We start from the raw sequence: 27660 nt of genomic DNA, 5'->3' as shown, positions 1-27660 counted from the left end.
TCTATTCCACTTATTAACATTACCTACCTACTCACTTCTGTCAGCAGTTTTAGCCGCGCAGGCACGACTTCCTGCACCCAAAAAAAAAAAGATCGAGCCAGTAGTTTTTGCGGGAATGAGGAACAAACATCCATGCATGCAATCTTTTGGGTTAATAACATTTAAGTAAGGATAGATAAGTACCCAGCTTATACACACCTAAGAATCTACATGCTCGAGACTGATCGAGTCATCCAAAGGACCGGGAGATGTCGAAGCGCAATGGGAAGGCCTTTGCTCGACTGTGGGACATTGATCAAGAAAACAAGGATAAGTATAGTAAGGTAATTAAGTCCCTACATATAGGTAAACATAGCATTTCCCTCTTGCTCACCATGGATATGTAGGAAAGACAGTTTTCTATCAATGTGTTTGTTTTATATTGTTTAAAATTGCAAAAATGCCAACATTAATGGGTGGGTTTGAGATTACAAGAGGAAAAATAACAACTTTAAATACCTACCTATCTGACTCCTAACCTACTATGCGGGACCAAGTTCTGACCGGTCAGAAAGGTCATGCAAAACAAGTAGTGGTAGGTATAAAATAATCATAATATGATAATACCTATGTATTAATAACTTCTGCCGCCTTTGCCCGTTGTGTAGTTGGCTGTTATAAGCCGTAGCACATTTCTGAACATTATTTGTATGATGTTGAGTTTACATACACAGTGTAATTATGCGCAATGCATTACAAATAATGACTACCATCCATCCTCCGAGCCTTTTTCCCAACTATTTTAGGGTCGGCTTCCAACCTAACCAGATGTAGCTGAGTACCAGTGCTTTGCAATGACTACCGTAAATACGTTTACCGATGTAGTTAAATCTCTAAAGACTACGCTACGTTCGGACAAAACATTGATTTTTGTTAAGATATTATTTATCTGGTCATCTCATCTTGACTCCTATGTTCCTACAAATTAGACTCTGAAAATATCATCTACATTATTACACCTGGTGATTTTTTATTGGTATTGTTTAGGTATGGCCTCAGTATCTTTTGTACCAAATATTACAGAAACGAACATCGGCATCAGACTTGGCGCGGGAATTCGATAAGAAAGTCTTGATATTTGCACACTTTGACGATTATTTATTTAAAATAGTCGGGCCATTATTGTCAGATGCTTATTGCTGTTAATGTTTCCCATAGAATTCGCTTTAAAAGTATATTTCTCAGCTTTAATCACTACAGATCACTTTATCACCACGAATTCACACACATGCTATTTTCTTTTGCATCTTTTGACAGGTGACGTCATAGACTTTCTTATGTAATCCCTGCGCAACAACTGCGCAGTTTAGACATGATACCATTAGCAAATTATTTCTGACTGGTTGAAAGCAAAACAATCGACGTCACGAAAAAAAACTCGCGAATATTCTAGAACGTGTCACTGCCTCCGAGCCTGTACTGCGTACACAAAAGTGTAGAGGAGACGTGGCGGGACGAAGAGCCAAACAATAAAGGACCTAAGTGAACGAGCGACACACCCGCTCTGCCAGAGCGGCGGCCGTGCGTCGAATGATAAAAATTCCGACTTCGTTGTTCACGGAGCCCTAGTCGGCGCGGTGGGGCGTGGGTCGCCGTCCTTGCGCCGCCGCTACTAGCCCGCCAGCAGTCGCCATCCGCGCCCGACACTGAGAGACGAACAAAGAAAACAGGAATCTAAAACTAGTCAAGCGTTAATGCATATTGCATTCACACTAAAATGCACATATCCCGAAGGAGTGTACGCTAAAGAAGTCTAGAATTGTTGTTTGGTTTTGATTTTTTGGAAAGGTTAGTAGTGCTGCTTTGAATATCTACGTAATTTGGCCAGACACGCGTTGAAATATTAACACATGCATGATGGCGTCGTGAACATTTCTTATTGAGTTAGGAAACATTTAGGCCAGTCTGGCCAGTGCATGATGTTATTAAAGTGTAACGTTAAGTGAAAAACGAAATGAAATTATAAACTACGAACAGACGTCGTGATTACCTACTCTGCAATAATAATTTAGTGGCCTAAATACTCGTTAAGTATTAATCCTTTATTGATCAGCTAGCCTCGAAAACTCCATACGCTAGGCAATGTAGAAGGTTAATAGTGTCAAGCAAGAGACCGGGTATCAGATAATTTTTTACTGTTACCTAATTATATTTTTTGCCATTTAATAGCTGCCCAAGCGGATCAAGATTGGCCATCGGCCGTATATTAAAATGTCTTGGAAAATAAGGTATGTTTTAGATAAATGTTATAAATAATTGATAATTATCGGGAAGAAATGTAGGCTCTGTATTTATATCAATAGCTAGCAATTTAGCAGAGTAATATTTTCAATTAGTCATCATAGCTGAGCATTGGGTCATATTAGATACGGATATGACTTTATCAAAATTCATACAACTACACCCCAGCACAACTTCCGTTCTGCGGTAGTCAATTTCAATGATAAATAGAAAAAATAACTATATACACGAAATCATGATAATAATATATGACTTAAATTTTATCAACGTCATTTAAACAGTGAGCAGTCAAAAAGTCAGCAACGTTTAATAAATGTTTCGGGCATTGATTCTCTCGTTTGGCGTGGTCGCCATTTTGTTTCGCGTTCTTCATTCTTTGCGACGGCACGACACGGAGGGGACGCTGCAAGGGCGAGCTACGTTGGTGTGATGACGTCCATTATTGTTGCAAGATATCTTGCTTGATCTTGTGCAGAATGTGCGCGAGACGTCGATTTAACATTTATATTGAATAAAACGTTTAGTTCGTAATTATTAGATCAGTGATTTGATTTGTGCGTTTAGTGCGTTTGAATAGAAGGTAGGTCAGCAACCTTGTCTCATTTTGATTATGTGGCCATTTAAGTAGTTGTAGTGTGACTTAATTTTATTCTACGTCTTAAATGTTTTAAATTGCTATCTTATGAATGTTTGTTTGGACATTAGTGGCAATTACCTGGGGTAAATAGGTAAATATTCTGCCTTTGTCCGACTACTCCACCCTTTCTTTGTCTTTTGACGGCTGCTGCTCTACTACGGCGCATGTTTTAAACTACCTACGATTTTCTTTGATATGCCTATGGTATTCATTTAACATCTTATTGGTTTTGATTATCTCCTTCGAATTCTTTAAGTATTTTTGAGATACGTTTAGTTATTTCAATCTTATATCTTATATCTTCTATCTTACATATCGGAACAAAAAAGAAATGGCGCGTGCAAGATAAAGATTCTCCATAGTCACGCCCATTTTTTCAGGTAGGTGTTTTCCATGTGGTATTTTTTGCTCAATTGTTTTTTTTTCGACATAAGAGGATAATCTTATCCATGTTTTATTGTTTTGTTTTATGTGTATTTTCATAAAAAAATCCTGAACGGTTAGTAGGTAACCTTTTAACTGCTGTTATTTATCCTTTTGCGTCTTGTGGATTGTTTTTTGAGTGGCAACATTGAAGTGGCTAGAGTGGTGCAAATGTAAAATAGGGAGCGGGAACTAGCGACACATTAGTCGATCATCGATGCCGTTGTTTGTATGTAGTAGGTAACTATCAGAGAAAAATAACTTAACCTTACCTTGATAGTTGGGTATTGGATATCGGATTGGTTTAAATTGAACAGAAAGCAGTAGAAAAAAAAGAAAGTAGAAGAATTGAGTTTCTAGCAAAAAAAATATTTTGGTAGATTTTCTCTTCAACACGAAAGAAATGCAGTTTTTGCTTAAAAAATGTTTCTGAAATAGAAAAATGTGACCAAACCTGTCTCGACCGCCAATAATGAGATTTGCAGTGTTGCATTGTTTTGGATAATTATTGTTTTTTTTTTATTTAATGTATGAGTCTAGTTAGCATGTTGCAAAGGGTATTTGTGCTGTCTAGGCTGTGGGATTGTTTGCTAGAGTTAACGCGGCCCTGGTACATAAAGGGCTTAAGAAGGAACATGGTGGGTTTTCGTCAGTAAGAGGACACTTCCTCACGCTGTAGTTTCTCATGTAAATAAATGTCTCGGACCGGAAAAAGGATATGCTTAGGGTGACGTTCGGTATATCGAAACTATATTTATTTTGGGGCTGCTCATCTTGCGGAATTCCTAAAGCTCCGATATAACGTGATTACAGAATATTGTTAAATAGGAAGAATGCTTAAAGTGACCTGTTTGTCGCCATCCGTCATTACCTAAGTCTTCCAAATGTGATTTTGCCAAACTACGAATTAGTGGTATTTTTTGGTGTCCGTGTTCTTAAGGATTGATTGTTAATTCATAATCAGAGGGTGAGTAGTAACTTTTAATTGACGCGTTCCCTTTTCTGTGGTTCTACAAATTTGCCGGTAGAGGCGTTGTTTGTTTCGCACTGTATTCACATCTCGATTAGCTATCAAATTCAATGAGCAAATGTTTTAGTAGATTCAGTTATCGTCCTCTTATAAAAATTGCAATTGAATGAGCAATTGTAATTTGACCCGTGACGTGACTAAAACGACAATTTACTTCGCCAATTTTGGCTGAGTAAAGAAACTGCGTCTACAAATCATTTAATTATGCTCACCGGGAAAGTGAATAAAATGATTATGATATACTAAAGTCTTATAATGATGTTGTAAATTTTTAGTTCTACTCGTCATTAGATCATCAGTGCATGAAATGTCACTAACTTAGCGGTAATCGGTATCAATTTCAAACATACATTGTCTTTCGTAGAGCTCAAGTATCTTGCATACTGTTTTATTTCATGGTTATTGTTTAACATTTATTTTGTTGGCCAATCTTTCAACTACTGGGATCCTTTTAATGCAAGTTATTGTAAATGTCCTGCAATTCTGGTATTGCAAATTCTTTTTGCGAATATGACGAAAGAATGCTCAAGTTCTGGACTGAAAGCAACTCGAGATACTCTCTTCGAAATTGAGGTTCATGAAGTTACTGGTTTCTTTGTGCTGGGTCGAGACTGACGTGTGAACGCACACCTGTCTGAGATTGAACCTGGGCGAGTTAATCGAATTAGAATTCTTTTTATGAAATCGTATGAAACCTCGCACTTTTGCACACGCCGTATTGGTCGACTCTTGAAGAATCAGTGATATCAAGTTTGTCAGAATTAGATTCCTTCGCCGCGGTCGATTCTGATAGGTGAGCATTCACTATTAATATATGTATAGATTGAAGTCTTGGTTGAAGATCAATCCTCAAGGCCAAGTTTTCTCGTTTTCATAATATGATTGTTTCTATGATAGCGAAGCTTTCCGTCATTTTTGAAAATGTCGAAACCGTAACCGGAATTGAAATTAAATCCGTTGTATTCTGTTATTCAACGAGACTGCTACTTGACCCTGCATGCATATAGGTACATACATTGTTGATAAAGTATCCTGAAAGACTAAGGTAATAAATAAACAATGATTATTATAACTGATTGCGTAATCAACTATAGTGGGATTTTTTCTCTGGGTGTAGGTGCATAAAGTGACAAAATATGAGAATAGAAGAGGAAGCTATTATGACTATTGACAATACTCATCCGGAGCATCGGGCTTCGAATTGCCAGGATAAATTAATGTGTATATCGTGGCTCGTTTCGAAAATCCATAGATTAGTCTTTTGAGTTAGTCCCAGTTTAGATGAGGCTTGGTGTTCAATGTTATACCGAATCTTTTCTGCAGTTGACGGCTGTCAATTTTCAAGGGAAAAATCGTATTTTTTGTACTAACAGTACTGTCAACTGAACCAAAAAAGGTCATCCACTGATGAAATGACGCATAATGTCACGGCCTTGAAAATTAACCATGCATCTATTTTAAACAAGTTCTCACAGAGATCAATACATATATTGATAGCGCAGTTTCTTCGACGAAAAGGTGCCTTCAAATGCTACGATAGGTTTTCAACTTCTGACGTCATCATAATATTATGGTGTATATTGGTTAGTCATGAATCTCGACATACGTTTGTGTTTGACGTTTTAAAACCTTTTTGGGTTTTGTATTCCCGGCTGCCATTTTGCGAACGGATTAATTATACAGATATATTATGTACGTTATCGAAAAATATTCTTACTAGATTGGTTTTTCAAAAAATATTTTGATCTAACAATATGTGTAGGTAATTTTATTTATTTATTTGTATCAGGCGTCTAAGGCTCATAGAAACACAATACATAAAATATGATAACATTATATCATACACTAATACATACTTTAAACAACTTACAACTAATGCACACGAAGTGTCGGCGTCGTGTTACGCAGCGAGGTGTAGCGTAGCCATCCTCGGAACCTCCGATAGACGACACCCTTCGGCCAAAACTCTTCCTTAAGGAATGTGTCGATACTCGCTCCATGATCGAATTTAAGTTCGTATTGTGGCGTGACTCCAACTTCGCCATCCTCAAGGTCCAGTTGGTCTTGGACCGGACATACTCCACAATTTGCTCTACCGTCGTGGTGTGATGTATAATCAATAATATGTCTTGTTAGTGCAGTCCTCTTAAAAAATTGCAATTGAATGAACAATTGTAATTTGACACGTGACGTGACTAAACGACAATTTACTTCGCCTAATTTTGGCTTAGTAAAGAAACTGCGTCTACAATCATTCAATGATGCTGGCTGATTATACAGATATATGTACGTTATCAAAAAATATTCTTACTAGATTGGTTTTACAAAAATCATTTTGATCAAACACATCAATAATGTGTCTTATTAGTGCAAAAGGTTTTTTTAAAGTTGTAGTTAATTGTGTTCTTGTTATGAACATAAGACTATCTATTACATGACGAACTTAACAAATCTATAATAAATGATAAAACAATCTATTATGTATGATGCATAGTTGAATTTAGTGTTATAAATGGTAACGCATTGAATAGCTGGCTCTGTCGACTGTAGTTAACTAGTAATTAAAACAGAAAACACTCGAATATTAGGGGTCAAATTCACTTGGTTTTTTGTTTGTTAAACAAAATTGTATGTGGTCCTATTATGTACTGAAATACATTATAAGCCAATTTGTATTCATGAGTAGGTACAAACGTCCCTGTCAATTTCTATTGGAGTATATTTTATACGTTTCGCGGATTACACGCACACCTACCTTGTTACTATATTATAATAACTTAGTTACTTAAAACGAATAAACAAATGAACACCTTATATAATGTGTTATATACTTATAATAGTTAAGTTACTGCTTTAGTTTTAGAAAGGCAGCTACGTTTCAACGTTGTCTTTTAGTGATCTGACCTTGAGTAAATATTGATGCTAATGATATGAATTATTATAGGCCGCACATCAAGACACCTAAAATGAATCAACCGGTTCGATAAGCATTATTCTTCCGAAGTAGTTAACTTCGTAACAGAACAAGTCCAAAAGGGTTAAAAATAAGGTTCGCACTTTGAACGTAGTTTTAGAAAGCGTGTACTTTAAGTTTTTTGTTTTAATTTAGAAAGTGAAAAAACAATATTATGTAAATGAATTGCTTTTCAGTCGACAAAATGGATTCGAAATACGACCAGAAGTTCGAGGAGATGAAGAAGTATATACCATTCTTGGAGGACATGATCAAGAGACTGGAGTCCACAAGCCAGGGGTCTGCCAATCCTCGCCAAGCCCAACTCGATAAGATCCGGTCTTTAAGAGACCTGCTCTTGAACAAAAAGAAAAGGTTAATATAATATACATTTACAGCCAGTTTCTTCATCAAAAGTAAAAGCCAAAGTAATGCCATAACGTAAAAGTAACTGTCAAATTCGTTTTTTCAAAGCTAAAGTAACAGCAAAACTAATAGTTAAAACGAATTTGACCGTTACTTTTACTTTATGACATTACTTTGGCTTTTACTTTTGATGAAGAAACTGGCTGTTTGACGTGATTGTTGCTGAATTCATAAAAGCTTCTATTCATTCATTTAACTTTTTACTAGTTGTGTATGTGATCCTGGTAGTATCGGCTTATTCTTATTGCCATTCGACTCCCCAAGTTGCTTCCATTCTATTGGACTATCAAAGTTTATAATGGTACTTACATAGAATATTATGTGCATTTAGGGCTTTCCTAATATTTTGTTCATAACAGTTTCCAATTAGTTTTTGCGAATATTAATAATAATGTTTATGTAGGACTCTGATAGTCGAGAGATTCATGTGTGTACTGAGTAATTGTATTGTTGAAAATTTCCAAGCGTTGTGTAACGGTAATATTTTGTTTCTGTTTTAGAATGAAAATGGAGAATTTACTAAAATGTGAACAAGTTCTCATTAATTTGTACGCGAAAGTGGAACAGGTTTGTCTAATAGCTTAAATTGTACTAAAGACTGTTTTTTTTTAAATTAGGCATAATTTTATATAATTTGTTTTTATATTTCAGAGGGATACAATATCGACTATTAAAAAAGCGCCTGATCCGGGACTTTCTAAAGACCCTCCACAAGAAAAGTCAAAGTTAGAAGTAGTTAGAAATAAGCTCAAGAGTGTGGTAAAACGACAAGACGAGGAAGTTCAGGAAACGTTGCCCGAGATCTTGAGGGTAAATGAAGTTGAGGAAGTACACACTGCAGGTTCTAAAGAGCCAGCACTATTCCAGAGAAGGCCAAATAGATCTCCATTGTCACCAACGCGCTCTCTAACAAAGGAGGGAAGACTTTCTCCTCCATCTTCAGCTTCTAAGAGGAACTACACACGAGTCTTGTTGTCGCCAGATCGTGAGGCACGACGGTGGTCTACGTCCGAATCGACTGATGATAAACCACTCTTTAGTAGGCGGTCACCTCGTAGGTCTCCTAGAAGACGTTCCCCCGCCTATCATAAAAGAGAAAGAAAAAAATCCTTCAAAGAGTCTAAAGATTTAAACATCACATTAAATGTACCGGAGGATAGTTTGAGCACTTTAAACACTAAGGATATATTTACTAGAATAATTAACTGTAGCGATGGTGATGTAGACATTGATACATTACGCGTGTTGCGGAAGCAGATTCTTACTGAACTTAAAAAGACTGGCGCTAGAGACGACATATCAGACTTAATATTAAAGTCTTATAGTAAGAAAAAAGGGAAATCTAGGAAAAAGGAAGAAGTTGAAGAAGGTGAGCTATCCGATAGCGAAAGCGAAGTCATTCAAAATCTTTATGGCAATTTAAGCGGTAATTTAGTCCTTAAAGATCAAAACGACGCCAAAACTTCCTCGGATAAAGATAAAGCCCGAAAAATTCAGATTTGTCTAGTAATCAATTCCGATAAGGATAACAATGATGCTCAAACAAACAAAGTCACAGATTTGCCAAATAATTCTGACACATTGGAATTAGAAATGTACAATGCCGAAAGCAAAGAGGATAAGCAAACTGCGTCCAATAAAGAAGCGGATCAAAAACAATTAATAAAAATAGACGACGGTGATGATAATGATAACGTGGATGATAAAGCTGTACCTCATGAACAGAATACGGAAAATCAAGTTAAAGAGAATCAGAGTACTTTAAAAGAAATGAAAAATATTAGTGATACTGATGTTAAGTTACAACAACCAGCGGAAGAGTGCAAACATGAAAAACCAGTTACAGAACCTATCCAAAACAAAGCAAATTTTTATAATCCTACTGATTCTGCTGTTGACGACGAAAAGAAGTTAGAAGAAGAGAACGTGGTTTTACCCGCTGACACACAAAATGTAACTAACATCAAAACTGATCCTAAATCTGAGACTACCAGTTCGGATGTTTCTGTATCTAGTAATAAAGTATGCCATATTGATGCAGAATTACAGAAAATGGAGAAACCAGTAGAAATACCATTACTCAATGAGCCTATAATACCTGAAACTTCAACGAAGAATACAGTTTCAGAAATAGATATATTACAAGCTCTGAAAAAAGAAATACTCAGTGAGTCTATATCAATCCCCGGGGCCGAAGCGTCTACGCCTCTTTTACACCAACCTAAATTAAATAAAGTGGAAAGTGCCAAAGAAATTTTTACCAAAAAAAAGAAAATATCAATAGAAAACTATAAGCAAAAGATTGAAAGTTCCATACGATTTTATGTTCCCGATAACGACTCAAAAGACGACCTTGTTAAGAAACCTAGTCTGAAACTGACAGAGAAAGAATGTGAAAGGTTTAATTTCCCAAAAATGTCTTTTGATGAGGACAGTTCAGGTGAAGAAGAAAGTGAGATCAAAGCTAGCGATGTATACAGCGACCTCGCTCCTACATCGCCTGACCGTGAAGAGTCTGCTACTGTTGGATCAATACCACCAGTAATAATACCTGTCGACCCGGTGAAAGCAGTACCGGTAGCTAACAAAGTTGATGTAGACATGAGAACTTTGCCACTCCTATCTCCCAATCAAAATAAACAACCCACCACCAATGCTACAAAACCCTTAAGTAACGAGGTTAAGATGGCTCCAACTAAAATCGACACTAAAATTATTGATCAAAGCAAATGTCAAAACAGACCTACAGTACTGGACCCTCGTATAAGACGGGACATCAACTCCAGCCAAAGTCCTAGTCCACATACTGCTGATAGATCAAGGTCGTCAGCTTTTACAAATGTAAATCAAAGTCCCGCAACGAATGCGTCTATGACACCTAATTCTCGTTCATATGAAATGACTCCCAATCATCAATCATTTGACCATGATCAAGCAAAGACAAAGCACGTATATATGCCATCATTCAGTATGTTTGATTCACGAGAAAGAGAAAACTCAGTTTCAAGAGAGTCCCGAGAGAAGGTTGAACGTCCAGAGTCAAGAAAATCACGTTTTGAAGATATTGGAGACTCCAGTTGGAGCTCCAGTGACGTACCAAATGCACGATATAACGACAGTTACAAAGGGCAAAAGACTGACAGATACAGGCTGGATAATCGTGATTCCTACAAGAGAACAGAAAGTCACATGACACCTGTTCAGACTTTTGGAAGATCGTCTGATGGGCCAAACACGTCGACCCAACAATTTAGTAGATTAGATAAACCGATGACTCCTTCGCATCCATTTGGGAGATCCGACTGCCCTACTACACCAATTCACAGCTTCGGCAGGTCAGAATGTCCACCGACGCCTAGTCACCCTTTTGGGAGATCAGAATGTCCTCCTACTCCAAGCCATTCTTTTGGAAGGTCAGAATGTCCTCCTACTCCAAGCCATTCTTTTGGAAGGTCAGAATGTCCTCCTACTCCAGGCCATTCTTTTGGAAGGTCAGAATGTCCTCCTACGCCAAGCCATTCATTCGGAAGGTCAGAATGTCCTCCTACGCCAAGCCACTCATTCGGAATGTCAGATGGCCCTTCTCCGAATCATCCATTCTCAATTCAATCGACATTCATGAACATGGAATGCCCTACATCTACTCCTAGCCACTCATTCGGCGTGACGGACTGTGCACCGACGCCTAAACCATACTATGATTATGGAAGAAATGAATGTCCTCCAACCCCAAACCACGCATTTGGTAGATCAGAACATCCTAAAACTCCCAGCCATCCCTTTGGTCGATCGGATACGCCCAACATGTTCGGTAGAAACGACTGTAATGCACAAAAATATACCAAGGATCCGAGACTTAATAGAAAACCAGAATATGATTCGCATTCCCAATTCGATGAAAGAGATCGTGGATATTATAAAGACCGCGGTTACTATCGCGGGGGTTCCTATAAATCTCAAAAACCATTAAGCGTACCGGACTCTTATCAAAATCAGGACAGAGAACGAGGCAGGAATAGCACCTACAGGTACTATGCGCCTGAACTAAGTGGACGTCAGTTGAATAAAGATCAATCAAGGCGTGAACCAAACGTTGGTGGTCCAATACCCAGAGATTACGATAATCGTAGAAATTTCTACAAAGAATCAAGAGGCTATGACGATGTCTCACAGCGGAACCAGCGCGAAAGAAGTGTTGGGCGTAACGTTTATCCAGAAAATAACCGCGAAGTAAGTGTTGGACAGCACAGTCGCCGCCATGAAGGGAATTTTAATCAGTCATTGACTAGAAGACCAAGTGTAGTAGCACCTATTCCCTTGGAACCGGAGAGTAATACACTGTCAATCAAACCACACGCCGGCCGTTCGTTCGCCATAGATACCAGCGTTAACGCTACATTCCAGAAGTTCCTAGAGAGAACCCGAAAAAGTCAAGCATGTGAAGATAATTTTGATGCTCGAAGAAAAAGAGCATCCAGTGTGGGTCGGTCGTTAGTTCCAGAATTCAGTGGCGGGAGAATATCCGACGACTCAAAAAGAAACTTCGAAATCAACAATAAACGAGAACTTTTTAGAAGGGCATCAAGCGTGGGAAGAGATCTGAGATCAGATTCCCCTGCAGAGAAAAGGAGCTTCCAAGAAATAAAGGCTGAATTCAAAACATATAAACACCCTGTCAAAGACTTTAATAAGTTTGATACTGGTAAAATACGAAATATTGATACAAAATCGAAAAATTCTGCAGATAATGTTGTTCGTAGTAGAAAAGATTATTATGAGCAATATAAAAATGAAAAGCGGATTCCAAAGTCTAAAACTTTTAACTACGTAGATCCGGCGACGCGTAAATTAAATAAATTAAGAAATAAATATGGCGAGGATCCTCGACAGAGGAAAAGTGGAATAGTATATTCAAATGATAATATTGTGAAGGGCGCTATTTTAACACCTGGCTACGGAGTAAAAAATTACAAAATTCCTAAAATCAAACGCGTAACTGAGGAAAAAGAAGTGATTCCTAAAATTGATGAACCTGTACATAAAAAGGATGATATAGAAAAAGAAAAGAAGAATACCGAGAAAAAAAAGGAAGAAGAAGAATTAATTAAAAATAAATCAAACTATAAAAATAAGGTAACTTCGAAGCAAAACGATAAAAACGCACATTCAGGTTTAAAGGATAGTGAAACAGCTAAAAACAAGGAAATAAAAAAGGGCAAAAATAAAGAAAGCGATGTTAAATCTGATTCTGAAACTGACCAAAGTCAAACATCTGTTGATAGTACGAGTAAGTCGGAGGAACAGGTAGGAAGACGGAGAACAAGATGGAGTACTAAAGTGGCAGCTTCAAATACGGAGGGAATTAGAAAAACTAAAAAAAGTCGGATTTCAATTATAAGCGATTCCGAATCTGATACAGATACGAAAGATTCCAAAACTGATACACTTGATTCAGATATTAGGAAATCTGTAACACCTGTCAGCAGTCCTATAAAAGAGAAAACAGTACCGAAACAAACGAACGCTATCGATATTCATACTAACTTTGGGTTAGAGTTGGAAATGTTCTCCGACAATGTAGTTTCTGATCCTGTACTCGATAATATTAATGCGCTAATTGCAGACCTCGATAATGACCTTGATAGATCTAAAAACGAAGCTAGTAACAAATTTACTAAAGAAATTACGGTTGAGAACATGATGCAAAATATCACATGTCCTCAAGATAATGCAAGTACAGAAGAGATTTCTAAAGTTCTCAATATAAATGAGTTGCCCATAACTGATAAGAAAGTTCCTGTAGTTTCTTTATCGGACACAATTAAAACTAAAGAAACCGAAGGAATTACAGAAAAAACAAAAATGACTGACTCAATCTCCAAACTTGACACTACAAACTCTTCCGATGTTGTATCCTTGCCAAAAGGCGCGGAGAAAGATACAGAGGATGAAAGTATGGATACAGATAAACCTACTAACGTTGATATTGTGTCTACTACCGACACTGAAAAAGAAAAAATACCCATTGATGATAAATCTAAAATAGATGAACGCAGTATGGATGGCTGTTCCACTCCAGACAGCACTATTAATACTGATGATGTTTTAGAAAAATCTAAAAATGATGAAGTTGTAGTGGACAGCACAAATGAAGAAGTGCAAAGCGAAACTAATGTGACTTCCACGGATTCTGAACCAAAACCTAGTTCATCGCGAACAGAAACAGCCCCTTCAGAATTAGACAGTTTACTAACAATTTTACAAGATAAATCTTTGAATGACTTACTTAAGAAGTTAACTGATAAAACCGATGGAAAAACTAGAAAAATGCTTGAGAAAATAAGTAAAATAGTGGCTGATGATGAACCTGATGAAAAAACGGAAGAAAAAGGCGAAAATAAAATTGAGATTTCTTTTGCTGCTAATGAGAGTAGCTGCATTGATAATACTAAAGCCAACGAAAAGAAAATAGTATCAGAGTTACTATTAGATAAAAATGAAGAGAAAGAATCGAAAAAAGTAAAGGATACTCAGTGTAACACGGAGAAAGATCAATCTAATAAAGAGGAAGATACTGAATCTAGAAAAGAAGAAGACAGCAAATCGACCGTAGAAGAGACTCAATTAAATAAAGATGAAGATATTAAATCGAAAGGCGAAAACCAGGAAAATGATGAAAATCAGGATCATGATGAGAGTTTCGAAGATTTTGTCGGGGATGATAGTAATGAAGAAGAAGATACAAGTGAGCAAGTGTCTAAAACGAGAGGTAGGAAAAAAATGCCGGTAAAAAAGACAAAATACGCCAAGAAAGGGAAACGTAAATACACTAGAAAGACGACAATGGCTGAAAAACGAGTCACTCGGGCTAGCGCTGCTGTTGTGACCCAGAAAAAGAATAAAAAGCCACCTCGGGAATTACAAAATCTTCACGCAGACATCAAAGAAATGTACGACAGAGATGATATTTTAAGCGCCACCGGCATTCGAATGTGTCGTTTAGCAAAAATGGTCCATGACAAATCACCTCCAAAGGATGATGTATTACCTGAGGTGGAACCTGTCGTTGTTTTAGAAAAGTTTAAGAATAAAGTTCCCGAATCCGACAAAATTCGTGACCAACCTATTCCTGAAAAAGTGAGAAAGAAGCCTGGACCTAAGCCTAAACCTAAAGTATCTACTGAAAGTCTGCCTGAACCAGAAAAGGGAAAATATAAACCTGGGCCTAAATCCAGGATAAAAAGTAAACGAGATTCAGATCCTTACGACTTCGATACGGAATCATTGGATACGACTACTGAAAAAGCGAGTGATGATGACTCCGAAGACAGTTCGGATTCCGAGGTAGGGTCTCTGGCGTCTTCAAAGAGCTTCGGCAGCAGCGAAGTTTTATCCGAAATTAAGAAAAAGACTAAACGTAAACGACGAGGAGGTTGGCAAGATGGCGTGATTAAACCTAAACATAAAAAGAAAAAAGTTGAGACCAAAGTGGATAGTACTCCTGAACCTATGGATACCAATTTGACTTCAGAGAAACAAAGTGCGATACAGACAAGCATTAGCTTTACAGACAGACTCTATTGTTTCAGCAAAAATGAATCTGTTTATTCTTGCCGTCTATGTCGCTATACTGGTACCGATATTGTGCATCATTATAAAACTGAGCATCCACACGTCGAAATTCCATTATCACGTATGGCTCCAGCAGTAGCGAAAGAAGCAATTGATCAGTGCAAAGAAATTGACTTTAGAGCTGTTAGCAAAATATCTTCAGATAAATATATTTGTATTTTCTGTTATCAAGAGTTTCCTAATAGTAATTCTGTTCTGGAAACATTCTTTTGGCACGTAGTAAGCATGCATACCGGTGAATACAAGCACCGTTGCTCCGAGTGCCCGAAGGAAAAGCACTGCCCTTATAGTTTGGATATCCCACCGCCCCCAAAAGACACCAAAGGTCAACTCACTGGTTACATTTGCAAGAAATGCAATTTTACACAATTGTCTGTTGAAAATCTTAAAACGCATGTCATCCAACGCCATAATGATGAACAGACTTTTGTTTATAATATTAATTTATCTGCTATGTCTAAAAAGGAATTGAAGGAACTGTCACGACGCAGTGAATTATCTAAAAAACCCGCAGTAGACACTGCTAAGATAAGTGAAGAAACTAAAGACGAGGACACAAAGCATGCTAATGTATCAGATGTTTCGAAACTTAAATCCACGATAAAGACGAGTGCACTTGCACCTATTCAGTCTAAGATAACGTTTGAAACTGATGACAACGCCGGGGAGTTTTCGGATTTGGACAAACCTGTGGAAGCCACTATCAAAATTGAGCAAATTGAAACAGAAAATACGGATGATGTCGCACGAGATCCTCCATCTGATAATATAAGTGAAACTGAGCGAATAAGAGAAGAGGAACAAGCTGTTCAGTCCAAACAGCAAGAACTGATATCTAGTCCAACATCGGCACTCAAAGATTCCAATCGAACTTCCAATGATATAGTCGACTATCCCCATTTCAAAATCAACATTACAGAATCAGGTGCCAAGGAATATAACTGTTGCATCAACGGCAAGGACAAACACTTCAAGACTACTCTTTTGATTTCACTGAAAAAGCATGTCCAACTCAAACATTCGGAGAATTGGGACGGATACTGCTACGTTTGCAAAGTTATTGTCACGCCACAAGGAGCGCATACATTCAAGGACTGTTTACAACATTATCTAGACAAACATATGGACAACTTCCCTCTTATGGAAAAGGAAACATTGCCTGAAGTTACAAATGAACCGGCAAAACCGGACGAAAATCCGGCTCCTCAGCCGTATATTAACGTTCGACCTATTTATGAACTGATACCCACCGCGGATGAAGCCGCTAAAGAAGTTCCGAGTTTCCCTATAATACAGAGCGTAGTAAGTCTAGGAGCCGCAGACCCTCCGCTACCGAGTCCCACCTACCCGACAATGCGACAAGAGGTCAAGTCTAAAGAAACATTCAAATACGAGGAGGCGCAAGCGCTAGTGATGTCGAACAAGCACCGCGTGGTACTTGAAACTATGATGGCGCGAGATAAACTGGTGAAAGTGTATAAATGTGCGGGTAGATTCTGCTCGTTCACGTCTGACTCGCTTGAAGACGCGCTGCTTCACGCGTCTACGCATCAGCGTATCGGAGGGGTGGATGCTTTGAACTGCTCTTACTGTGACTTCAACGCTATGGGCAATGCTATTGACTTGGTGATGCACGTGTTTAAAGAGCACGGTCACTGCCAGTACTCGTGCGGGCAGTGCTTCTACCGCGCGGCCGCAAGCCAGTCCGTGGGGGCCCATGCGACCCGGGTGCATGGGGCCGCGCCGGCTGCCACTAAAGTGCTGCGGACCACCATGGTCACTCCTAACGCCGTGTCTGAAGGCGCTATGCTGACTCGGGAACAAGCCGTGCCGTACTACGTCTGTGCCAATGGTAAGTCAAATTGTACCTTTTTTTTGTTTGCCATTCGTATAATAAATATGTCATAAGACTTGCCTATCTTAAAACTTAAAATAACTGTTTACTATGAAGTCTCATGTAATTTTTTTTTATGTTTTATGTTGTATATGTTTAACTAAAGTTATGATTATTATTTTTCAGTGGAAGCCAATGGGAAAGCATGCAAGTTCCGCACCTACACTCCGGATAAATTTTGTGAACATTTACAACAGAAGCACAGCGTTGCAACATCATATCCTTGCTATGTACGTATATAACATATTAATTAATAGCTTCAGTATATAGATTCGACAATAATTAGCTTATCTACTACTTTTCTTATGATATAGATAATAATAGAAAGCTAAGAATTTTTACTATCTGCTATAATTATGATAAGTATAAACAAATTAAAGTGACTAATGTGAAAACTGCTTGAAAGTATTGATTGTACAATTAGAATTAAACAAAACATTAGTAATGATTATTATAATACTTAACCATTTCGCCGTCCACTATGCAGATACAATAGTTAAACAATAGGTGTGTATCATATAATTATGACTATATGTCCCATTGGACATGGAAGTTACTAAATTATTTACCTATCGTATCACATATTGAGAGGAGTTTTCTGTCTTTGCTGCCCTAACCACCAATACCTTATTTAATTTAATATTTATACAAGTTCTAATATTAATTTTAAACAACATCTTTCTTATTACAGATATGTAAATCTGACCAACCATCCCCATCGGAGCTGGTGGTACATATGAAGTCCCACGGCCTCAAGCTGTACCAATGTACCTGGTGCGTCCTCGGCGCTAACAATGAGAGCGAACTGTTGGCCCATGTGTCTATGGTCCATCCTTCGAAACAGCCACAAGCATACCTCAGAATTATCACCAATAAGGTAAGATTTCTTCCTAAAAGTCATAATGCCGACTGGCCCTAAATTTTAATTGAACAGTTGAATTGCTACATACATGTGGGGTATTGCGTTGCCCGGGTAACTGGGTTGAGGAGGTCAGATAGGTAGTCGCTTCTTGTAAAACTCTGGTACTCAGCTGCATCCAGTTAGTCTGGAAGCCGACCCCAACATAGTTGGGAAAAGGCTGTAATGATAACTGATAATATTAATTATCACAGATAAAACTGCTCTATTAAACTGAAGGTCAGCCGGTATAAGCCAATGTGGTTTTGAAAAGTACCGGTTTCAATTTTAATCTTCTTCAAGATTACGGTTTGAGCTTTAAACCCACCACTAAAGCAATTTTTTTAAGACTACTTTTTGTAATGAAGTTGTAGGTAGATATTTAAATTTATTGCTCAAATTAATCTTGACTTAAATGGCTTTATCAATATTTTTGTGCATAAAATCTGTATTGGCCCCATCGCTTTTGTACGCTAAGCTTTTGCATGCAAGCTATTGCTAAAATGTTCTATTTCAACATGCTTAGTTAGTACTATGAAGGTTTTTGTAATAGCAGATTGTAGAGCTATTACTTAGTTAACTCAAAATGTTTAATTTATATTACAGGAGGGTTCGAACGAGCTGCGAGTGCTGCCTCTAGCGTTCCTGAACAAACTGAAAGTGCCCACTGATGACGTGACTCCCAGCGCCACCAGGGAGATCCCGGAGCGAGAGGCCGAACGCTCCATAGACTTGGAGAAACTCATCGGCCTTACCATGCTGGTGGAGCCGCAGGAGCCCAGCGAACCCGCGGCAAACACAGAGTTCACTGAACATTCGGACCCCGACCCTGAACCTATTGAGCCAACACCGCCTGTCGAACCCCCGGTGGAGCAACTATCTCACTTAAAGTCTATGCTTCTTAAACCTTCAATTTTGAGTGCAACCCCAGGACCGAGTCAGCCTGAAGAGCAAACGCCTGTAGTTCCTACCGCTCCCGCAGTCGATCCACCGGCCAGCACGTCTCCGCCTCCGCGCGTCAAGACTGAAGACGTGGAGCCGCCCGCGCCGCTGCCCAACGACGTCGTGGTGCTCGACAGCGACGACGACGAGCCGCGACAGCCGGTCATCGACCTCTCCGAGGAAGAAGCCAACACCGCCAAGATAGCTTCTGACAGAGCTATTTCTACCTGTCCTAAATGCATACAAGTTTGCAAATCACACTCTGGCTTGAAGAAACATTTGTTCTACTGTTATCCTAATAAAGAAGAAGGCTGTCGTTGCCCCCATTGCCCCTACATCGCCAGCAACAGAGACAACATTCTGCAACACTATTTAGACGACCACGGCGCCAAAGACTATGCTAACAGCCAGAAGCGTTTCCAGTGCGGCGTGTGTCTCGTGCAGCTCGCGTCCGTGTCCGCCGTCAAGAAACATCTCCGCACCATACACAAGGAGAAAGACTTCGTAGTCACCTCCACCGCGAACAAGGCCTTCACCAACGTCGTGGTCAGTCCAGCGAAGCCGGAGAGGAGGGAACTGCCCAAGAGGAAGCTCAGCGGCAACGAGACGACGCCGAAGCGTCGGTTCGGCCCTCAGGACATACACTCGCTGCCGATCAACCCGATCCTGGAGCAGCTGGTGTTCTGCGCGGTGTGCGAGTTCAGCACCAAGGTGCGGCTCAACATGGTGCGGCACCTGCAGCTGCACGCCGAGCAGCTGCCGGCCGCCCACTCCGCGCCCGTCAACCCCGTGCCGCACCTCGAGACCAACGAGAAGCACTTCGACAAGATGCTCAACCTCGCCTCCAGCTCGCTGGGCCCGCGCCCGCCCGAGCGTCGCGAGCCCGCCGAGCGGCCGCCGCCCGCCCTGCGCATGCCGCCCGAGCTCGTGCCGCGCTACCCGCGCCACGTGCCCGCCCGCCGCCGCAACACCTGCGGCGCGCAGGGCTGCGCCTACACGTCGGTGGACGAGCCCATGCTGCGCCGCCACTGGGAGGCGCTGCACGAGGGCCAGGCCGCGCTGCACTTCCGCTGCGTGCACTGCCCCACCACGCAGATCACCGACCGCTCCAAGCCCATCACGGCCGCCCGCGTCTTAGCACATCTCAAAATGCACGACGAGAACCTCTACGCTTGCTCCAAATGTAACTTCTATCACTACAAGCGAGAGGCTTTAGAGAGACATCTGACCGAGACGCATCCCAACGGTCAGCTGATGATCGTGCGCGAGAGCCCTGCTGCTGCGGCTGCAGCAGCAGCGGCGACGGCAGCACAGGCGGCGCAGAACGTCGCGCCCACCATGGACCTGAAGCCCTGGCAGTGTGGCTTGTGTGAATTCAAGAGCATGTTGCGTCCCGAGGTAGTGGAGCACTGCTCGAAGGTGCACCAGTCTAAGATGCAGTTCAGGTGCGGCTACTGCCCGTACCGCGCGTCGGCGCTGGGCGCGGTGCAGCGCCACCTGGCGCACTCGCACGCGGGCGCGGCGGAGGACGTGCTGCACTACTACTACCGCCACGGACAGCCGCCCGACGAGCCCGACGGGACGCCGCTGTGGCTCAAGCAGCGACACAAGATCGTGCCCACCTTACCTGAGGTCAAAACTGAGGAAGATCCCCCGGAGCCGACGCCTGCCACGCCGGAGCCACCGCCCGTCAACCTGGACTTGGTGAAGAAGGAAGTGGTGGAGCCTGCAAGTGTGGCGGCGGAGAGCATCGAGGTGCTCTGCATGAGGTTCGGCAAGTTCTGCGAGCCCAACGGCATCAAGTTCAAGTGTCCGCTGTGCACCGTCATCTATGAGGACACCAGGGAAGCGATGCAGTCGCATTTGTTCGAAGAGCTGCAGTATAGAAAGTGAGTTATTAAATTAAAATTCATTTATTTCTGCGAACAAGAGCATTGACCATATCCTACCATAAGGCTTGCAAAAGTAAACAATTCGATACAAAACACATACTGCTATTTTGGATACAACTACTGTATTGTATTATAATTTATCTTCTAAAATTTCTCTTACGCTATGCTATAATACGCGTTTGACAATAACAATGTTTTAACTTTTCTCTCAAACATGTTGTAAAAAGGTGTCCCGACATATTTATTTATATCTAATAATGTTTATTACCTGTCTAAATTAAGATCATTTTAAATTTCAGATGGGGTTGCGGTCTCTGCAACTACAAAGCGTTCCACAGAGCCGGTCTGACTGACCATATGACATCCGAGCACTTCAGACAATATGACCACATCCAGCTACCCATTGACGTGAACAAAGAACTCTGGGTCGCTGCCCAGTTAGACCACCAACAAGCTATTATAGACAAGTATAAAGCCAACTTATCGCAGCAGAAGATTATTGTGGAACGGAACAAGCCTGTTCTTGTCATACAAACTCCACCTACTGTGGAAGTGGTTGAGAAGTATTCTGCAGCCCAGTTGCAAGAGGCATTCGGTGAATTTGGAACGCCAATGCATATGATGTACTGCTGTCCCAAGTGTCGGTTGACCTTTAAAGAGGAGCAGGTCATGAAGGACCATATGGAAGTGGAGCTTAATAAGATTAGGTGAGCTGTTACTAAATTTATTTGGTTATATTGAGTACTTTATATTAGTATAATTGGTTTTGCATTGCACAATTTCATGTATACGTGAACCATATGATCGTTTTATTAGTTTTTTAGGATTCAGCTTTTAGCATTTCTATTTTGTTTGTCATATCCCTCCTTATATAGAAAAATGCTTTGTAAATAATGTTTATTAATTTATTTATTTTCAATTTTCAGATGGGGCTGCACAAATTGTTCGGACAAGTACCAGACATATCATGAAGCGCAATTCCATTGCAAAGGCCACGACGGCCCCTCCAGACCCAAGGAGGCCATCCGGGACCCCTCCATGCGGGCCGCCTGGGTCACCAACCTTATCCTGGCGCAGAAGAGACTGCTGCAAGCCACGCCCTCCGAGCCAGCCACGCCGACCAGCTCAGAACCACCAACACCTGAAAAAACCGCCCCTGAACATGATAATTCACTACTTGTCGTGCGTTACGAGGAGCGAGTTCCCACTCCTGAGGTCCTCCCCCCCAGCCGCAAGCGTCCCGCGCCCGAGAGTGACGACGAGCGACTCGTCATCGACGAGGTCGGACCCCGCAAGCGAACCGACCGGCCCTGTCCGCACTGCCCCTTCTACAGCAAGTACTACCAGACCTGGAAGGAACATGTGCTCAAACACTTCAACCTCAAACCATACACGTGTAGCTATTGCGACTTCACCAGCACATACAGGCAGGGCGTCGCTACTCACTTAGCGAGGAACCATCCGGGACAACCCGCCCAGATCAAAACTACACCCATACCACAAACGCCTACAGCTGCAGCCATACAACTCATACAGCCTATACCTATATCTGCAGACGAGGACGTGCCCAAACTAATATGCTTACACTGCGACCGATCGATACCGGAAAACGAAGTAGACTCGCATTTGCACGAAAACATCAAGCCCGATTTCGCCAAGAAGGGCGATGTGGTCGTGAAATGTTGCATTTGCCTGGTTCTACGCCTCGACGTGGCATCCTTGCAGGAGCATCACAACTTAGCTCACCCGGGCGTTCCCATGAACTACGCGCTGTTCAAGCTACACTACGATACCAGAGAGATCCACTACTGTGCACATTGTGACGATACGGCCTTCAAGTTCTTAAGAGACCTGAGGACTCACCACAACGCCGCGCATCCGATGCTTCTCTTCAAGTACACCACTGTGCCGTATCACAGTGACGACGGCAAGAAGAAGGAGTCGTCCCCGCCTCCGCACAAGAGATGTGCCAGGAAGTCTACCACCAAGCTCCCCGGAGGCAAGACTGTTGCCAAGAAGTCTACGACTAAACTACCTTACAGTGTTCCCAGTACCTCAGAAGACGGCTATTCCTTCTATAATACAAAGCCTGAGCCTCTAGACAAATATGCCAATGTGACTACTCTCATGTCATTCTGCAACAGAATGATGCCATTTACTTTGAAAAAGTTGAGTGAGATCATTAACATAGAACCTAAAGTCATTGTCCAAGACATCCAAGCTGATAACCAGTGATAACTGTTAAAGTGAAAATTTTGTGAAACGCGGACAAACTGTTATGAACAATCAATTATCTTAGTTTAGTTCTTAACTTAGGAGTTTAATTGTGGTCGGATTTGTGTAAGATTTGAGTCGCTAAGCGATAAGACGTTTGATTTTGACTTAAGACTGATATGCATATTAATTAGTGCGAGTGATTATAATTTAGAGCGCAAAGTTAAGCTAAAGATTTGACAGAGTCAAGGTAGTAATTGCTTGCACTAAGCATTGTGTTTACCGGCCTTGAGTGCTTATTGAGGGTGAAATAGCCAAATTAGATATGCCAACATTTTTTACGTGCATTTTAGAATCGGAATCTTCTTCTTGTTGTCTATTTATGAATATCTTAGTGACTGCAGCTTTACACCTCGCTATTTTGCCCTACTGCCTTAGGAATCACACTTTTCCTAGAATTCAGCATTTTAAAACCTTAAATTTTAATTTTATACGTTAATTAGTATGGAAATCTGTGATTTACGATACATTCTTGTAAGATTTATATGTAGTATTAAGTAGGTATGTAAAATTAATAATTTTGAGCATTTATAAACTCGTTAGCGGGTGAGTTCCTTCGTTTTTGTTAATTGGTCATTGGTATAGCTGTGGATTTTGAGTCATATAAAAGTAATTAATCATCTCAGTATGAAAGTTAGATAAGCCATGTTAGATATGCTCCACTGTTTCGATATATCATTACATATTTTTAGAGATCTTTAATTTGTAAAATAGCATTCAATTAATGTAAAATTAAAAGTAAAATAGTATGTAATTAGCTTAATTACATTTGAAACTCGAGTCCACGGCTCGAATCGCTGTTCATGTTTTTTTGTTTCAAAACTCCATCGTAGATTTGCGACTGTTTTTTTCCATGGAGGATAAAATTACTAGCGGAGATGTCATGACGTAAAATCCCCTGAGAAAGTAGCCAGCCAAAATGCGGGTGTTTAGTGGACGAGGAACGTTACTAGCTCCGCCCTCATACGCCTGCTTTAGAACCCGCCATTTTTTTTAAAACCTAATTTTCAATCAATAAAGACTAATCTTTGACAAATTCGTCTTGATTTGACAAGGAATCCGAATGCCTTAGTTTCTAGTAACTAATCACGTCTACCGTATTACTTGACATGTTATGGCATCTCCGCTCATCTTTCTTTTCTCCATGTTATTGAATTTTTTCAGTGTTTTTTCAATAAAGAAATGTGATTGCAGTACAGGAGTTGTACAGATGTGATTGTCTTGTTAATTACAGAGGATAGTTTATTTGCCAAATACTTATATTCTCATTAAAACAAAATAAAAATAAAGTTTTTTTTGTGAAAAAAATTATTGTGTTATTCTTCTTAACTTCTTGTTCAAAATGCGTCCTAATCAGAAATCCGAACATATCAAGTACTAGCCGTTTTCTCGCGGTTTCACCCGCGTCCCGTGGTAACTACTGCCCGAACCGGGATAAAATATAGCCTATGTTACTCGTGGATAATGTAGCTTTCGAATGGTGAAAAAATTTTTAAAAACGGTTCAGTAGTTTTTGAGCCTATTCATTACAACCAAACAAACAAACAAAGTTTTCCTCTTTATAATATTAGTGTATAGATGTACACGGATAATTTAGGCTTACGATAAACTAACGATGTCACGCGGTTCCTCTCGCGTTACGACGGGACTGCTTCTCTCACCTAGATAAAAAATATCCTACCCTTTCTCTATACTGTTCAATTTTATCTTGGTCTCGCGTTTTAAGCACGCCAGTGCTACTTTCACATTAAAAATTTGAGTATGATGTGTTTATAGTCATAAATCAATAGCGATTTTGAGGGAGTCTCTAGGGGAGTATGTATAAAGGAGTATACATATACTATAGCCGCCTTACTTATAAACGTGAATTAAATAATAAGTAATACTTAAGGGCTGTTTAAGAGAATTCTTACTTATAGACATGCTTAAGCATGTCTTAACCAGGGCCGTCTTTAAACTATTTGAGGCCCTGGGCACATTAGGATCATAGGGCCCCTATGACCTTGAGAAAACACTATTTAGTGATAATATATAAAGAAAATAGACAAACAAGGTTCTAAATTTATTTCTATTCAGTTACTAACTTTAAAAAAATAGGATATATAAAAAATAATCTACAAAAGTAACTCGCTTAGCATAAAATCCTTAGATTAACTCTATGTTGATTGCAAAGGTACCACCCTTCTAGATTTAAGACGAGCAAAATTGTTAATCACTTCTTCAAAATCTATGGTAGGTATTGAGAATATCACATTCTATGGGCATCAACGACAAACTAGTTAATCTCTCTTGAAGCATTGTACTTCTTAATTCATTTTTTATTCGTTTCAATTTGGAGAAGGAGCGTTCTCCGCCAGTGGCGGCGTAGCATCGGGTAGCACCCGAGGCGGGCTACTTATTGAGCAACCCCCTTCCAAAAAAAAACGACAAAATATAATCACGTAGTAGTAAAATCATACAGAATTAACACAAAAGTACCCAAACAAGTTTGAAAAAGCGCTGTAAAGCGAAGATAATTTTTTTAAAATTTTGATTTTTTGGACGCAATAGAGATGTAAAGAATTCAAAGAAAACCACTGCTAAAGTGTAAAGTGCGAGCGCAGCGAGCGCGAAATTTTTGACATTTTTAACACAAAAGTAGGTACCCAAACAAATTTGAGAAAAGCACTGTAAAGTGAAGAAGGCGCGAGCGCAGCGAGCGCGAAATTTTTGAGTTTTGGAACACAAAAGTACTCAAACAAGTTTAAAAAAGCGACCAGAAAGTGAAGCAGCTGCGAGCTCAACATTTTTTGACATTTGGGACGCAAAAGTCCTCCACCTCCGCTTACAAATAGCGCCTAAATAGCTTAGAAATATTCACTGTAAAGTGATTTTTTATTGATATTTTAAGGACTCTCTATCTAATCTGGCAGGAACTAGGGGCCCCATTCGATCGCGGGGCCCTGGGCACTTGCCCATAGTGCCCAGTGGAGAAGAGGGGCCTGGTCTTAACAATCACTATAGTTCGGCCATTCAGAGAATGCGTTCCTGACACGTCGCGATTGAACTGACGACGTAACTACATTCATTGATTATTGATATAATAATGTTGTTTTAATGCTCCTCAATTGTTAAAACGGTAAACAACCAGCAAAAATATTTTTATCGTAACTGCAACGCCATTGCAAAGTTACGTCGTCAGTTCAATCGCGACGTGTCAGGAACGCATTCTCTGAATGGCCGAACTATAGCAGCCTTACTTATAAACGTGAATTAAATACCTATAAGTAATACTTAAGGGCTGTTTAAGAAAATTCTTACTTATAAACGTTGCTTAAGCATGTCTTAACTAACATTTAATCACTACTTAAAACTTTAAGTACTGATTAGTTAAAATGTTGCTTAGAAGGTGATTAGTGATTTTATAAGTAAGGGGGTAGGTACTTAAGGCTTTAAGTAGTGATTAGTTAAAATGTTTCCTAAGGGTTATTCCCGCTCGGTAACACCCTTTCGTCAACACTGTAGACGATCGGGAAAAAAAAGTTTCGTTCGTTCAGTGTCCATGAATGCTGGTTTTTATTTTTAAAATATGGAAATAAAATGTCATGGATTTTTTAAATGTTTTAATGGATTATGTTAGATTTTTTAAAACACAATTAACTAGAAAATAAAAGTGGCCTTATCATGTGCGTAATAACCATTTTACACTAAAATAATAAGTAGCGTTCGTCAACACTGTGAACGAACGAAACTTTTTTTTCCCGATCGTCAACAGTGTTGACGAAAGGGTGTTACCGAGCGAGAATAACCCTTTCTTAAAAGGTGATTAGAGATTTTTATAAGTAAGGCTGTAGATATTTAGGGGGAGTCTTTAATGATGTAGGTACATATGGGGACAGTACATAGCGTAGTAGTACACAGGTGGCTGAAGAAAGTAAAAAAAAAATGTTATGTTTTAAGCATTTATTATTTTATGGATTCATAATGTATTACTTAGTAAAGTAGATTTCAAGCGAAATTTTTTTCCAAATAAAACAATGTCCAAAAATAATCATCACAATTTTGACATTTACGTTACCTAGCCTATTTCGAAGTGGCGACGTGAGTTGTTGAGAGCTGCCCGTGTAATAGGTAGGTAATTATTGCTCCGAAAACTGGGGCTTAATTCTGCTAATTAAATAATCTGTCAATTGGATATCAATTGAATCTCAATAGCAGTTTTAACCTTAGCGGGAATTCTGCTAATAATATAAGACCAATCGTTTTCCAATGACATTTCATTGGTTTGACATTGGTCTATATCCTATAGAAAAGTCTGCTCTACAATCGTATCGCAAATCATATGCAGACCAAATGATTAATTATTGACTCACCGAAAAGGAGACAAATAAATAAACGTA

The 27660-nt window shown here is 39.8% G+C and overlaps 1 protein-coding gene across 4 annotated transcripts; it reads left to right on the top strand.

Annotated features, from left to right (window-relative positions):
• Positions 1–1629: 1629 nt before the first annotated feature.
• Positions 1630–24589, top strand: LOC124639458. Of its 4 annotated transcripts, none has more exons than XM_047176826.1 (9): positions 1630–1827; positions 7521–7698; positions 8250–8316; positions 8401–17233; positions 17402–17505; positions 17967–18152; positions 18780–21004; positions 21307–21714; positions 21934–24589. In XM_047176826.1, the coding sequence occupies exons 2-9, from the start codon at positions 7529–7531 to the stop codon at positions 23240–23242; spliced, it is 13302 nt and encodes a 4433-aa protein (XP_047032782.1). In that variant the 5' UTR covers positions 1630–1827; positions 7521–7528; the 3' UTR covers positions 23243–24589. The 4 variants fall into 4 exon arrangements, with proteins under 4 accessions (XP_047032782.1, XP_047032785.1, XP_047032783.1 ...); XM_047176829.1 differs by lacking the exon at positions 1630–1827 and adding an exon at positions 2248–2267; XM_047176827.1 differs by lacking the exon at positions 1630–1827 and adding an exon at positions 2662–2860.
• Positions 24590–27660: the final 3071 nt, after the last annotated feature.

Source organism: Helicoverpa zea, chromosome 19, assembly GCF_022581195.2.
Source record: "Helicoverpa zea isolate HzStark_Cry1AcR chromosome 19, ilHelZeax1.1, whole genome shotgun sequence".
NCBI classification, from domain to species: domain Eukaryota; kingdom Metazoa; phylum Arthropoda; class Insecta; order Lepidoptera; family Noctuidae; genus Helicoverpa; species Helicoverpa zea.
This window is presented reverse-complemented; position numbering and strand designations above follow the sequence as displayed.